Source organism: Filicampus tigris, chromosome 10 (genome assembly GCF_054856515.1).
Source record: "Filicampus tigris isolate MCC_2025a chromosome 10, RoL_Ftig_1.0, whole genome shotgun sequence".
NCBI classification, from domain to species: domain Eukaryota; kingdom Metazoa; phylum Chordata; class Actinopteri; order Syngnathiformes; family Syngnathidae; genus Filicampus; species Filicampus tigris.
In genome coordinates, this window is record NC_141226.1 from 4,740,001 (window position 1) to 4,751,382 (window position 11,382).

An 11,382-nucleotide genomic window follows, 5' to 3' on the forward strand; every position below is an offset into this window, starting at 1 on the left:
TATGGGTTCAGTAATCACTGAATACAAATTATGCACAATGTACGGTACAAGCTCTCAAGTGGTACACAAAATCACTGAATTTAAAAAACAATACATTTAAAACATTAAATACAATCAAACATATTAAAACGAGTGACAATAGCTTTATCAACCAATGGAAATAAAATCTAGTTAGTAGGCAAGTGCTTCTGACGTGTGCGACATTTAAAATTGTCAGACACAGTAGGAGGCTGCGGCTGCAACAGGTGGAGGTCACTAAACTTAATGGTGAAGAGCTTTGATGAAACTATCATAGCTTCAGTCTGCGAAAAAAAGGTGTAGATCAGGAAATTCATATACCAAGACGAAAAACAGGAAAGGAGAAGTCCAGAGCCAAGTCTGTTTTTTAACAGCGTCTACTCTGGTAACCTTTGGGAACCACTGCTCTACAGAGACAATTAAAAGCGGTATTTTTTGCATACCTTTCTACCGAGTTGAGATAGGAGGAGCCGTCATGCCCCCCTACAGCATACAGCAAATCATCCAGGACACTGACACCCACTCCGCAACGCCGTTTACTCATTGACGCCACCATCCGCCACTCATTTGTCTGAGGATCGTAGCGTTCCACACTGGATATGGCATCCCCACTGCACCAACCTCCAACTACGAGAAAAGGGAAGACGAAGACTAATCTTCAGGAACAGGGACAATTCTAGGATCTGGACATAATGGAGAGCTCAGAATATCAAGGCAGTTTGAAGATGAATTGATAAAACAAACATATAAGCATACAGTATAGTAGGGCTGGGTGTCATATCATATAGATATCTAGACACTGGACATTGAAAATTAAGATGATATCAGTCATGTCCCACACTCGCATTGCATGTACACCTCAGCCCAACCAACCACCTAGCTGAAGTTTGGTGTTGATTGATAGCTAAAGCCAGCCAATGGCAATCATTTGACGGAGCGAGGGAAAGGGTGAGAGAGACACACAGAAAAACGCAGATGCAGAAGCACACGTGCAGGAAATCCACTTTGTGCCACAAGCCAGCGAGACACAACCGTGGCCATCAAGCCATACAAATACAATGTTAACATATGTTGTGTTTTACAGCACTTAACCATATTTAGAATTTCATATGCCGGTCCATTCAGTTGAATGGGGGGCTTACTTTTCAACATACTGTATCCACACTTTCCTCATCGCCCACATCCTATTTCAGTAGCAAGCAACCTGTGTGTTCCTTGACTGACGCTATCTTTGTGGATTTTTAAAAAAGTGATACAGTGCCATATATTGTATGGAGTGCCTCAAAATAATTTACAGGCTCGTACAGTTCACATCGCAGGGAGTGCACACATTACATCCCTCATAGCACGTGGGTGAGTGTGATTGGCCAACTGTTTATTTTTTTTTTTTACGAGGGTCTGGTCTAAGACGGGTTCGGTCTGAGCCTGAGCATCGTGCTGCGTGCGTTTCACCTAAACACTAAAGCTACGTAATGCACTAATCCACAAATGCATGGACAAATTACAGAACAAGACACACATTGATGCAGTTAACACACGCACACACAAAAAAACATTTCTGTTGTAGCAAAAAAATTATTGTTAACGCACAGTGGCAGTTCAATGTGAATTGAACTATTTATGTAATTTATTGCTGACTTTGTTAATGTGGATGACTGTCATTAAGTTCTAATATAAAAAACTGCACTTTACACATCCTTTCGGATTGATATTTAGCTTTTTCTTAAAAAAAGAGATGTTGTCATAGATATATCATTATTATATCCTTAGAGATATCTGGTATGAATACCAATACTGTATGTAATTTTGCCCATTATCTCCCAGCCCTACAGTATATACTGTATATTATAAAAACAACCAATGTTGATTTTTAAAAGTAGTGTACTTCTATTGTAATACTTTTTTAAAAAACTGACCTGCAAAAAGGACTTCACCACACCGTATGGGTTTCCTTGGCCGGGTTCTTGGGCCCTGCATCAATGGCCTTTCTTGAGGCAGCAGCAGGTAGTTCTTGGCCTCATCAACCAGGTCTCTAACAGCCACAGAACAAAGTTTATAGCACACATGACACTAACCAAATAAAAACAGAATTGATACGGTGACACATATTGAGAAAAAATATGTGAGGAATGAGAAAGGCCGAAGTGCAAAAGTTACATGAGCAATATGTTCCACCTATCATTTGCAGTACCTGCACTCTTCATCACTCTTGATGAGCGGATCTGACCCCACAGTGCCCACCAGGAACTTGGGGCTAAGGAGCGGTAGTCTGACATGTTGCAGAACCTATAAACGAAAAAGAAAATCAACAAGTGTCCGTTTATCCAACTACACTGGTGGAGCTAGCATCTGTTGACATGCTTTTCCAGCCAGAAACAAACCTGGGGTAGCTGCGGTCTGCGTTCCTGAATGCTGTACTTCACCCAGGCCATCACAGCATTAAAAACTTGCTCCTCACTTCGTACATTGAGTTCATCACTGGAAATGATATCAATCAACTGGTTGGCAGGTAGCAGCATGAACTCCTCACTTTCCATAACCTGACGAGACAACGGAAAAAGCTTTAAAGTTAAAAAAAATTAAAAAATAAAATAAAAAATCGCTCAATCATTTTCATCACCACATTGGCAACATTTTATTTAGTTCGGATGGTTTCCAACAAGCATTGGCACATTTTACTCTTAAACTAACATTAGTTAAAGCAGAAGTCAACCCAAAGATATTTTTTTCAAGAATATGTAAACAGCAGGCCCACTAATTGAAACACGGCATTCTGATTGATTTTGCGTTTGTGGAATATAAATTAAGCAGCAAAATGCACTCGTTTTTGGCCATCTCTGGGGGTGGCCATTTTGTCTTCTGATGACTGAAAATGACATCACAACTGCTCACAACAACCAATCACTGCTGACCTGTTTTCTGAATCTGAGCCGTAATTGGTCGTTGTGAGGAGTTGTGATGTCATTTTCAGTTGACAGAAGACAAAATGGCCACCAAGATGGCTAAAAACGGGTGAATTTTGCTGCTTAACTTATATTCCACAAACACAAAATTAATCAGAATGCCGTGTTTCAACTAGTGGGCCTGCTGGGAACATATTCTTGAAAGAAATATGTTTGGTACAACATTAATAAAAGCAATTGTAGCAACTGAATGATTTGGAAGCTGTTACAGTAAATATAGGATGAAAATAGCTTTTAAAAAAACATTAAATCATTACTGAGTTTTTCAGGGGGGTGGATTTTAGTTCTGACATCATGTTTACAATATTCAGAACTATTACATAAGTGCCAATACTCAGCCCAATCAACGATCTCTTAAGATTGAAAGCAGGGTCACAACGTCAGGTATGATTTTTTGTGTATGGAGTGGGGACTTTCGTATTAGTCAGGCAAAACGTGTAGCTGGCATGTTACGTGTTACCTTTCTCTGAACAGTTCATACATGAGACGTGCATTTTGGAATGTTGCTGGCCAGTCATAATATTTTCAGCACAGACGTGAATTGTTGAAAGATTCAGTATTTTCACCTTAACTTTATTTGTTATCAGATTCCAGTTTGAAGAACATATGTGATGTGGTGAGCATGCAGGGGGAAGTCGTGGGCTTCATTTACTGTAAAATGAAGGATTTGGTTGGGTCCTACATCTGTTTCAAACTCTTTTAACAAAACGCAAGCTTTTTGAGAGCTTTTTTATTTCGCTTTTTTTTTTAGCTCATTGGTTCGCAAACCAATAGACCAAATTACTTTGCCAAGACGCTTCATTAATGTCAGCACAAGCTATGGTTGAGCTAAATTATCACGTTAACATAGCTTACCTGCCGTTGTAGGTAGGGCTGTGCTATTAATTGAAATTCAATTAAAATTACGATTATTATACCCCATGATTAAAAAATTGCCATAATCGTTAAAAAAAAAAAAAAAAAAGAGTATTAATATGAGCTATTATCCAACGCACTATGTTTACAGAAGGAAATCATACGTGAATTAATGCATTGTTTGCACCTTTTTTTAAAAATATTTATATAATAACAAATTTAATACATTTTGTTTGGTCCAAAAACAATATACATACATTTATTTGTCTTTATATTTTTTACATTTAAACATTTTCTAGTTTTGCACCAAAAAATTAATGATTGTTTGAAATTGCAATTATTTCCATAGTAATCATGATTAATAATTTTTCATAATCGAGCAGTTTTAGTTGTAGGTTTTACAGTGACAAATGAAATGATGTCGTAGTCACTTACCTTTGAGCAAACCTTGCATATGCTCCAAGATGAAAGTAAGTTTTTGGATTTTTCATTACAATTAGTTTTTATTTAGCTTTGACTTTTGTTTAATTTCAGTTAAACGGGTTTGTTAGGATTTTTTAAATACGTGGTTTAGTTTAGTTTTCGTTAGTTTTAGTATTGGTTTTAGTACTGGTTTTAGTTGTTTCTTTTAAATATACAGTATGGAATATTTGTCCAGTACAAGATAGAGAGAGAGAAAAAAAAAAGTCACAAAGTGTTGTGTAATGAAGTACCAGTAGGGTAAACTACAATTCTAAAACGACATACACGTAGCAATAGGAAATAAATACATAAAAAATTAACTCTGAAAGCTCATGTAAGACATTACCGGTAATTGACAATAACCAAAATGAAGTACATTTTTGCTTTAGTTTTGCAAACATAAGCCGTAGGTACCGTTATTTTTTTTAAAGCCTTTTCAACTTCATTTACTTAATGCAATCTTTGGTGCTCCCTCCATAATATAGCACTAGCTTCACAAGGTTGCCTCTGCACTCTGCCTCATTTTTCAAACTGTAAATGTGTAAAAATTCAGGCTATAATATGCAGCTGACAACTGATGAATCACTGAGTGACACCTGCCTTCTCTGAGTGAATTTGTTCTTACTGAGTGCTTGGAAATGTATGGAACCGAAAAGTGTCGATGTGATTACATTGTCACCTCTTGAAAATTGTGTTGCGTGAACTTGTCTGCAATGCGAAGCAGCTCGCGGCAGGAGTGAGTGTCCGCAAATGCCCTGATACCAAGACAGTTGGAAGGATCCAGCTGCCTCTTGAGGAACTCGCAGCAGGCCTCCTGGATCTCAGCAAGCTGGAGCAAACAGGCGGCGGGAAGCAGAGTCTGAACATTCCCCTCCTCTACCGTCACCTAATTTAACAGATGGATTTTTTTTTTTTTTTATGGGATCACGGATGACGTACATATATTAGCCGAAAGCCATTTAAGCCCCACTAAACACAAAAACACTTGTCCTCATATGAACAGTATTACCTGCGAAGTATAGGCAAAGTCGATCAAGAGCTCCATTGCTCTCTCGTCAATGTCTCGAATAACCACTTCCGTCTGCCTACTTTCAGCAAGCTCCCCAGTAAACATTGCCCTAAAAAATAAAAGAGGAAAAAAAACTTTTACTTGGCATCAAATTGACCATCCAAAGTGAGGCAGTCAACTAACTCCAACCAACTGTCCCTTTTACCTGAAGTAGGGGCTGCATGCAGAAAGGATGACGCGATGGGCATAAATTTTCTTGGCTCCCACCACCAGCACCACATCGCAGAGCTCGCGGTGCTTCCGCAACAGGTTGATCACCTCCAGGGTCTGCCGCGGGTGTTTGTCCGAGACGTACGGCATGCGCGCGGGCTGGGGGACCCCTTCAGGAAGCTTGTTAGGGTCCCCCAGAGTACAGCGGCTGGTGATGTCCATTCCAGTGGCGTCTTGACGTGCGCTGGTGGCCCTAAAGATGAGTCAGTCAATTGAGTGAATATCCGCATTGTTTACTCTTGATTTTGTCACATTATCTGAAATCTCTCAAGTTAGCTTGAATGTTGCTATATCGTCATCCAGCACCTTACATAAATTCAAATAACCGTTTTGATTATCTCACTTTCCAAAATATATTTCTGGATCTAGGAACAATCCGTTCGTTTGTTAAGGAAGCCTTAGAATTTCCGATGCACTTTAAAACCTGAGAAAGCACTACTAAGCATTTATAAGAATTCAAGCCCAATTTCATAATGACATCAATTGTGACAGCTAAGTGTAAATTAGTTTTACCATCAAGAACCAATGCAGCATATTCAGGCAGGCAATCAATGGATAGAATTCAAGCATGAACAAGCCACTTCAATATTGATGTCATTACTGATCACATCATGATCATATTTCAGAGCTGCAACTAACGATTATTTTAACCATGAATTAAATTATTTTTTCCTATTCATCGATGAATAAAGAATATTACATTTCCATCCCTTTATTCAAAAACAGGACAGAAGTGACAGGGCTGAAAATACACAAACATAAATTATGATTCAATTACTGGTTTGCTCTGTAACATCAGAAATGTTGGAAAATGGGCAAAAACGTTGATTGTTGTTTTCCAAAGTAAAAGCAGATTAAAAGAGTAAAATTTAGATTAAACTAAGGCTGCGAGTAATTATAATTTTAATACTTGATTAATCTGTTGATTAGTTGCCCATTAATCGATGAATCAGATTCAAAAACAAGTTTCAATTTCCATTCTCTTATTCCAAAAAAGTACATTATTTCAAATTGAAAGTGCAGAAAACGCACAAACATAAATTCATTAAGATTCAGTTACTGGTTTGGTTCGTAACATGACAGAAAAAGGGTATAAATGTAGATTTTTTTTTATTTTCAAAAGTAAAACCACATGTTTGCAAATGCTTCATTTTGATTCAACACAATGATATGCTTACATGGAGGACAACCAAAATCTGATCCCTTTACACTGCTGAGAGGCTGAAATTCCGAGGATTTGGACAATATCAAATTAATGTCTCAAAACAATTAATTGCAAATCAAACACTATTATTGATTAATCGTTGCAGCTTTAGATTAAACAAAGATAATCAGTACACCTTCGTGAAAGACTACAGAAGTCAGAATATTTACTGTTGAGAGGTGCATAATATCATTTGTAAAAAAGAGGAGCAAACTTGCACAGGATGAGGAAGGAGACTTTCCATGTGAGAGTATACTGTCTAGTAGCGCTCTGGCAGGGCTACATCTGTAAAACATTTGCAACAAGGTAGCATTTAGCGAGACTCCGAGTAACAAAGCAGAGGGCGGAACCCGGTGTCCTCCACCACTGAGGTCATTTAATCAGAAGAATGTCATTACTTTTCGGGTTATTTGTTTAGCCTTCTGATATTCCCGCAGCTCACGCTCATACGGGCGCATGTTTTCCAGTGTGCGCTGCGTTAGCTGCAGTTTGACTGTTGCCGTTCAGTTTTCTCTCAAAAATCCACCATATTCCACCAAGTGTTTGTTTGAAGCTATTTATCGGGTTCTCCCCGTGAGCTTTTCGCAGCATGTTTTGCAGGATGCAAAACTTTACATCACTCTCACATCGCATAAATGTCCCACCCGGGAGTTTGTTTGGGTTTGCCGCTGCCACGCGCCTGCGCAGTGTAAAGAGCAATGAGGGCACTACACTGCACACAGGCTGTTAAGTACGAGCTGTGGATGATCGTTTTTTGATGATGATTGACATTGAAAGGCATTGATCAGCATATATATCCCTTACTTACAGAAATTGGACAATCATGATCAGTGGCCGATTTATCAGAGCAGCACTAACATCTAATATTTGTATGACACTGACCACCAGCAAAATCACCATCACAAAAAAATTAAAGTAGAACGTGAGAAAAAAAAATCTAATTTTGAGCAGTGTGTCAGCTCGAGGTGCAAAATTAATCGACTAATGATCACTCATTTTGCAACTTTAATTAACTTAAGAATTGTAAAAACCCTCAGAATTTCAGCGTATCATCATTAAAATTCTCAGATTTCTGTTGTCCTCCATGAAAGGAGATTAATTATCTTTGTTCAATCAAAATAAAACATTTGCAAATATCTGATTTTACTTCGGACAACAATCAACATTTTTCTGACGGATGTTACAGTAACTGAATCATAATCAATTCATGCTTGTGATTTTTAAGCACTGCTAATTTGAAATAATGTCTTAGCTTTGAAAGAGGGCATAGACATTCAAAATGTTCATTTTATTGGATTCATTGAGTAATCAAAAACAATAACCGACTGATTAATCGATTATCAAATAATCGATGCAGCTCTGGTGCCAGCCCAGCATCCCAAATTCATTACTATTTTCAGACATACCTGCGCATCAGCTTTGGGTCCATGCAAGGTATAACAGTGTTTGGTACCACACCTTAAAATCCTGCAAACACAATGAGACTATATCAGACTATAGAATAGTGCGCTCTCCCTGCCGCTTAACCTAACAAACTCAGGTAATCTGTAGTAAAACAAAGCTGTATACAAAGAGCCAAACTATCACAATCATCTATCATGCCAAAAGGTGATTCTTTTTTTTTTTTTTTGAAACAGGAAGGCATCTGTTTTTCTGCTCGCTGAACTGAGACCTTGCATGTGCTGGCCTCTCATATGATGCATGACAACAGTTCAAACTATGAAGTTCTGTGCAACTTCAGGGGCATATTTTTTCCCAAAGTTTGGGCCAAACTGTACAGTACATCCTTAGTAACCTACTCCATCGTATATAGCAATATTGGAGAGGATTTAAGGCAGTAATATCACTTTTACTAATCATGCAAAAATGCAAACGGTGGTCAAAACCTCTTTACATGTGTATATCAACATTCGTTAAGTATTATATTTGCCAATTAAAACGATCATATTTGAATTGTTTAAAATAGTAAATGTAATAAAAGCCGAATGCTTATTTAGATTGGGTGGTAGCTTAACTAAGATTCCCCCTTTGTTTACCTTTCTATTGTATGCCTAACTACTACTACTATCAAGTCTCGAGTAGGTCGCCGGCTACTACAAATAGAAACAACTGTTCTTTGGTTAGTGAACGAGGCGTCAGTCATCTGTCACAGAACGCAGTGACTTGCTCGCTCATACTTTGCAGATGGTACGAGTTATAAATAACTGAAACTGTCTATAAATCAAACTGTCAGATGAAGTCGTGTCGTTTCCTGTTAACTGTTTGTAGTTTCAGCAAATAGACACATCCCATAAAGAGCTCTGCTAGCAAATGTTTCTAAGCAGGGCATTTTGCTTTAGATCAAGATTATGGACCCTCAAATTCCTAAACAAATGCCAAATACTGTTAACGTTATGTCAAATCAAAAATACAAGGAAAGAGTTGGACTGCTTTGTCAACAAATAGTAAAGTAACTTGCTTGTCATCAATAGCAGAGTGACACGAGCCACAGGCGATTTTCCATGACGATTATTCCAGTTATACAGAAAAAAGCAAAGGGAGTGAAAGAATAATTTAACGTATTAACACGAGTGTCCGTCTTTTTCACGCAGAGTGATACGTTAGTGTTAATTTGGTTAGTACCGAAAACTGACTGCTACCATCAGAATGCCATGCTAGCATGAATACATTACATTATCAGTCAACACGAAACAACCAGAGGTGTTATTAAAAATTTTGAGTGTCTATCTGAAAGAAAGTGTATTTTTTTTAGAGGACCGTTACCTTATATTTACATGCCCAAATCAGACGCAGAAAAACACAAGCATCTCGGGTCGCTAATGTTTACAAGTTCAGTGGTTGAGGACGCAGCTTTTCTTCATGGCTGGTGTGCGCATGTCAAGTGCCAAGTATAGCTTCCGGGAACGGTGCTTTCAAAATAAAGGGGTATGGTTACGTCATCGAGTTAAACGCACTCGATCAGTGGTTTCTAGTGCATTTGTATATTTCACGTTTTTTGGATATTGATAATAAGTATTGTCTTTGTAATGCTGAACCTGAAAGTGTGACTCATTTGTTTTTTGACTGCCCCATTAGTGATACATTTTGGAGGGTTTGGAGAACTATATAGGATTACGTTGAATGGCAAACAAATGATTACTCTGTTCGGATCTAAAGAAAAAAACGGTGTACAATAGTACACAGTATCCAGTAGTAGTAGTATCCAGGTTGATTTATATGTTTTGCTAAGAAAATTTCACATCCATAAATGTAAATTTCTAAATTCCATAGCGTTGGTTAAATTATCCTTGATTGAGGTATTTTAAGTCTCTTGATGTAATAATGACAAATAAAAAATGTAAGTCAATAATTGCTATACATTCAAAAATGTTTAAAGAGTAGCTCACAGATATCCCTGTTTCGAAAGGTGGATTATTTTTTTCATTGTATTTTCACTGCAATTGTTTTTTTTTTAAACAGAGTTTTTAATATTTTTTTTATATGTAAAAGATGTTAATTAGATTGCCTGATTGTTATATTTTGTCAATGAAAAAAGTGGTTCGCAACGTTCATTGGCTTTACCTTTTTTACGTTCATTAGTGTACTTTTTTTTGTTCATACCATAAGTAACCCCTCGCTTGTGTGGATGATTCTTCAAAAGCAGAACGTAACAACACTGATTATTATATAAAAAATATTTTTATTTAGTCTCCTGAATTTTAATATTTGATTCTTATCCATTGTCTTTCTTTTATAACACAAATGAAACAAAAATAAATGCGTTGCATTTAAAATGAAAATAGACAAAATAGGAATGAAAGTGAAGGAAAGAAATCCTTGCTTTTGTTATATATAACTCCTATAACATTTACCGCAAAAAAATAAATAAATTGGAGCTCTTTTAAAGTGAAGGTCAAAAAATGTAGTGACTCGTTACAGTATGTTTTACGCACTCCCACTAGTCTAAACATGGCATTCTGATTAATATGGTGTTTTTGGAATACAATTAAGCAGAAAAATCTACCAGAAAGCCTTCCCATTTTTACCCCAACCCTCAGAACCATGCCCATGTACGTAACATTCATGCATCCATGATCCAGGAATTGTTTAATCGGAGTCAGCAAGCACCTTAATGTGCCTCTGACGAACCCTAAATAACGTTCACCTGTTCTAGAAGACATTTGTTGACATTTTGGTTATCACATTATGATCTAAACCAAGGTCTAGAGAGATCTTACCCAGCATCAGAAGCATCTCATTGTTCAAAGGTATCCATCAGGAGGAGGGTACAAAAGAATTCCCAACATAGTACAGTACAGTCATCATCAAGTGGAGAATATATGGCACAACAGTGACATTGTTGGCTACCACTAACATACAATACGTATTTCAACACTACAACTGTACTTACCTTTGAGCTTTGACATTTTGGTGCTTCGGTGGAGTACGGCCACTACTTGAAAATGGCAGGAGAAAGTCATGGGAAGGGAAACTCGGTCTTGGGGCTTTCTAATGTAAATTGTCTTGTTATATAAAAATTCAACGAAATTAAGAATTTGAGCATATGGGTCACACTTTGGTAAGCAGCCAAAATGATAAATTAACATTCACTCAATCAATAA

At 37.4% G+C, this 11,382-nt stretch overlaps 1 protein-coding gene across 2 annotated transcripts in view; it reads right to left on the minus strand.

Moving 5' to 3' along the window:
- The window catches only part of klhl20 (kelch-like family member 20), a 15,137-nt gene extending 5,469 nt beyond the window's left edge, over positions 1-9,668 (minus strand). The window contains exons 1-10 of one of the 2 annotated variants that reach the window (XM_086043552.1): positions 9,545-9,591; positions 8,188-8,248; positions 5,724-5,770; positions 5,513-5,674; positions 5,308-5,416; positions 4,978-5,184; positions 2,400-2,558; positions 2,210-2,304; positions 1,935-2,050; positions 462-645 (exon numbers count right to left, since the gene is read on the minus strand). In XM_086043552.1, the coding sequence (XP_085899678.1) occupies positions 462-645; positions 1,935-2,050; positions 2,210-2,304; positions 2,400-2,558; positions 4,978-5,184; positions 5,308-5,416; positions 5,513-5,667 (1,025 nt within the window). In that variant the 5' untranslated portion in view covers positions 5,668-5,674; positions 5,724-5,770; positions 8,188-8,248; positions 9,545-9,591. Of the gene's footprint in view, positions 1-461; positions 646-1,934; positions 2,051-2,209; positions 2,305-2,399; positions 2,559-4,977; positions 5,185-5,307; positions 5,417-5,512; positions 5,771-8,187; positions 8,249-9,544 lie in introns of both variants that reach the window. The other variant, XM_086043551.1, reaches the window with a different exon arrangement.
- Between the last annotated feature and the right edge of the window lie 1,714 nt (positions 9,669-11,382).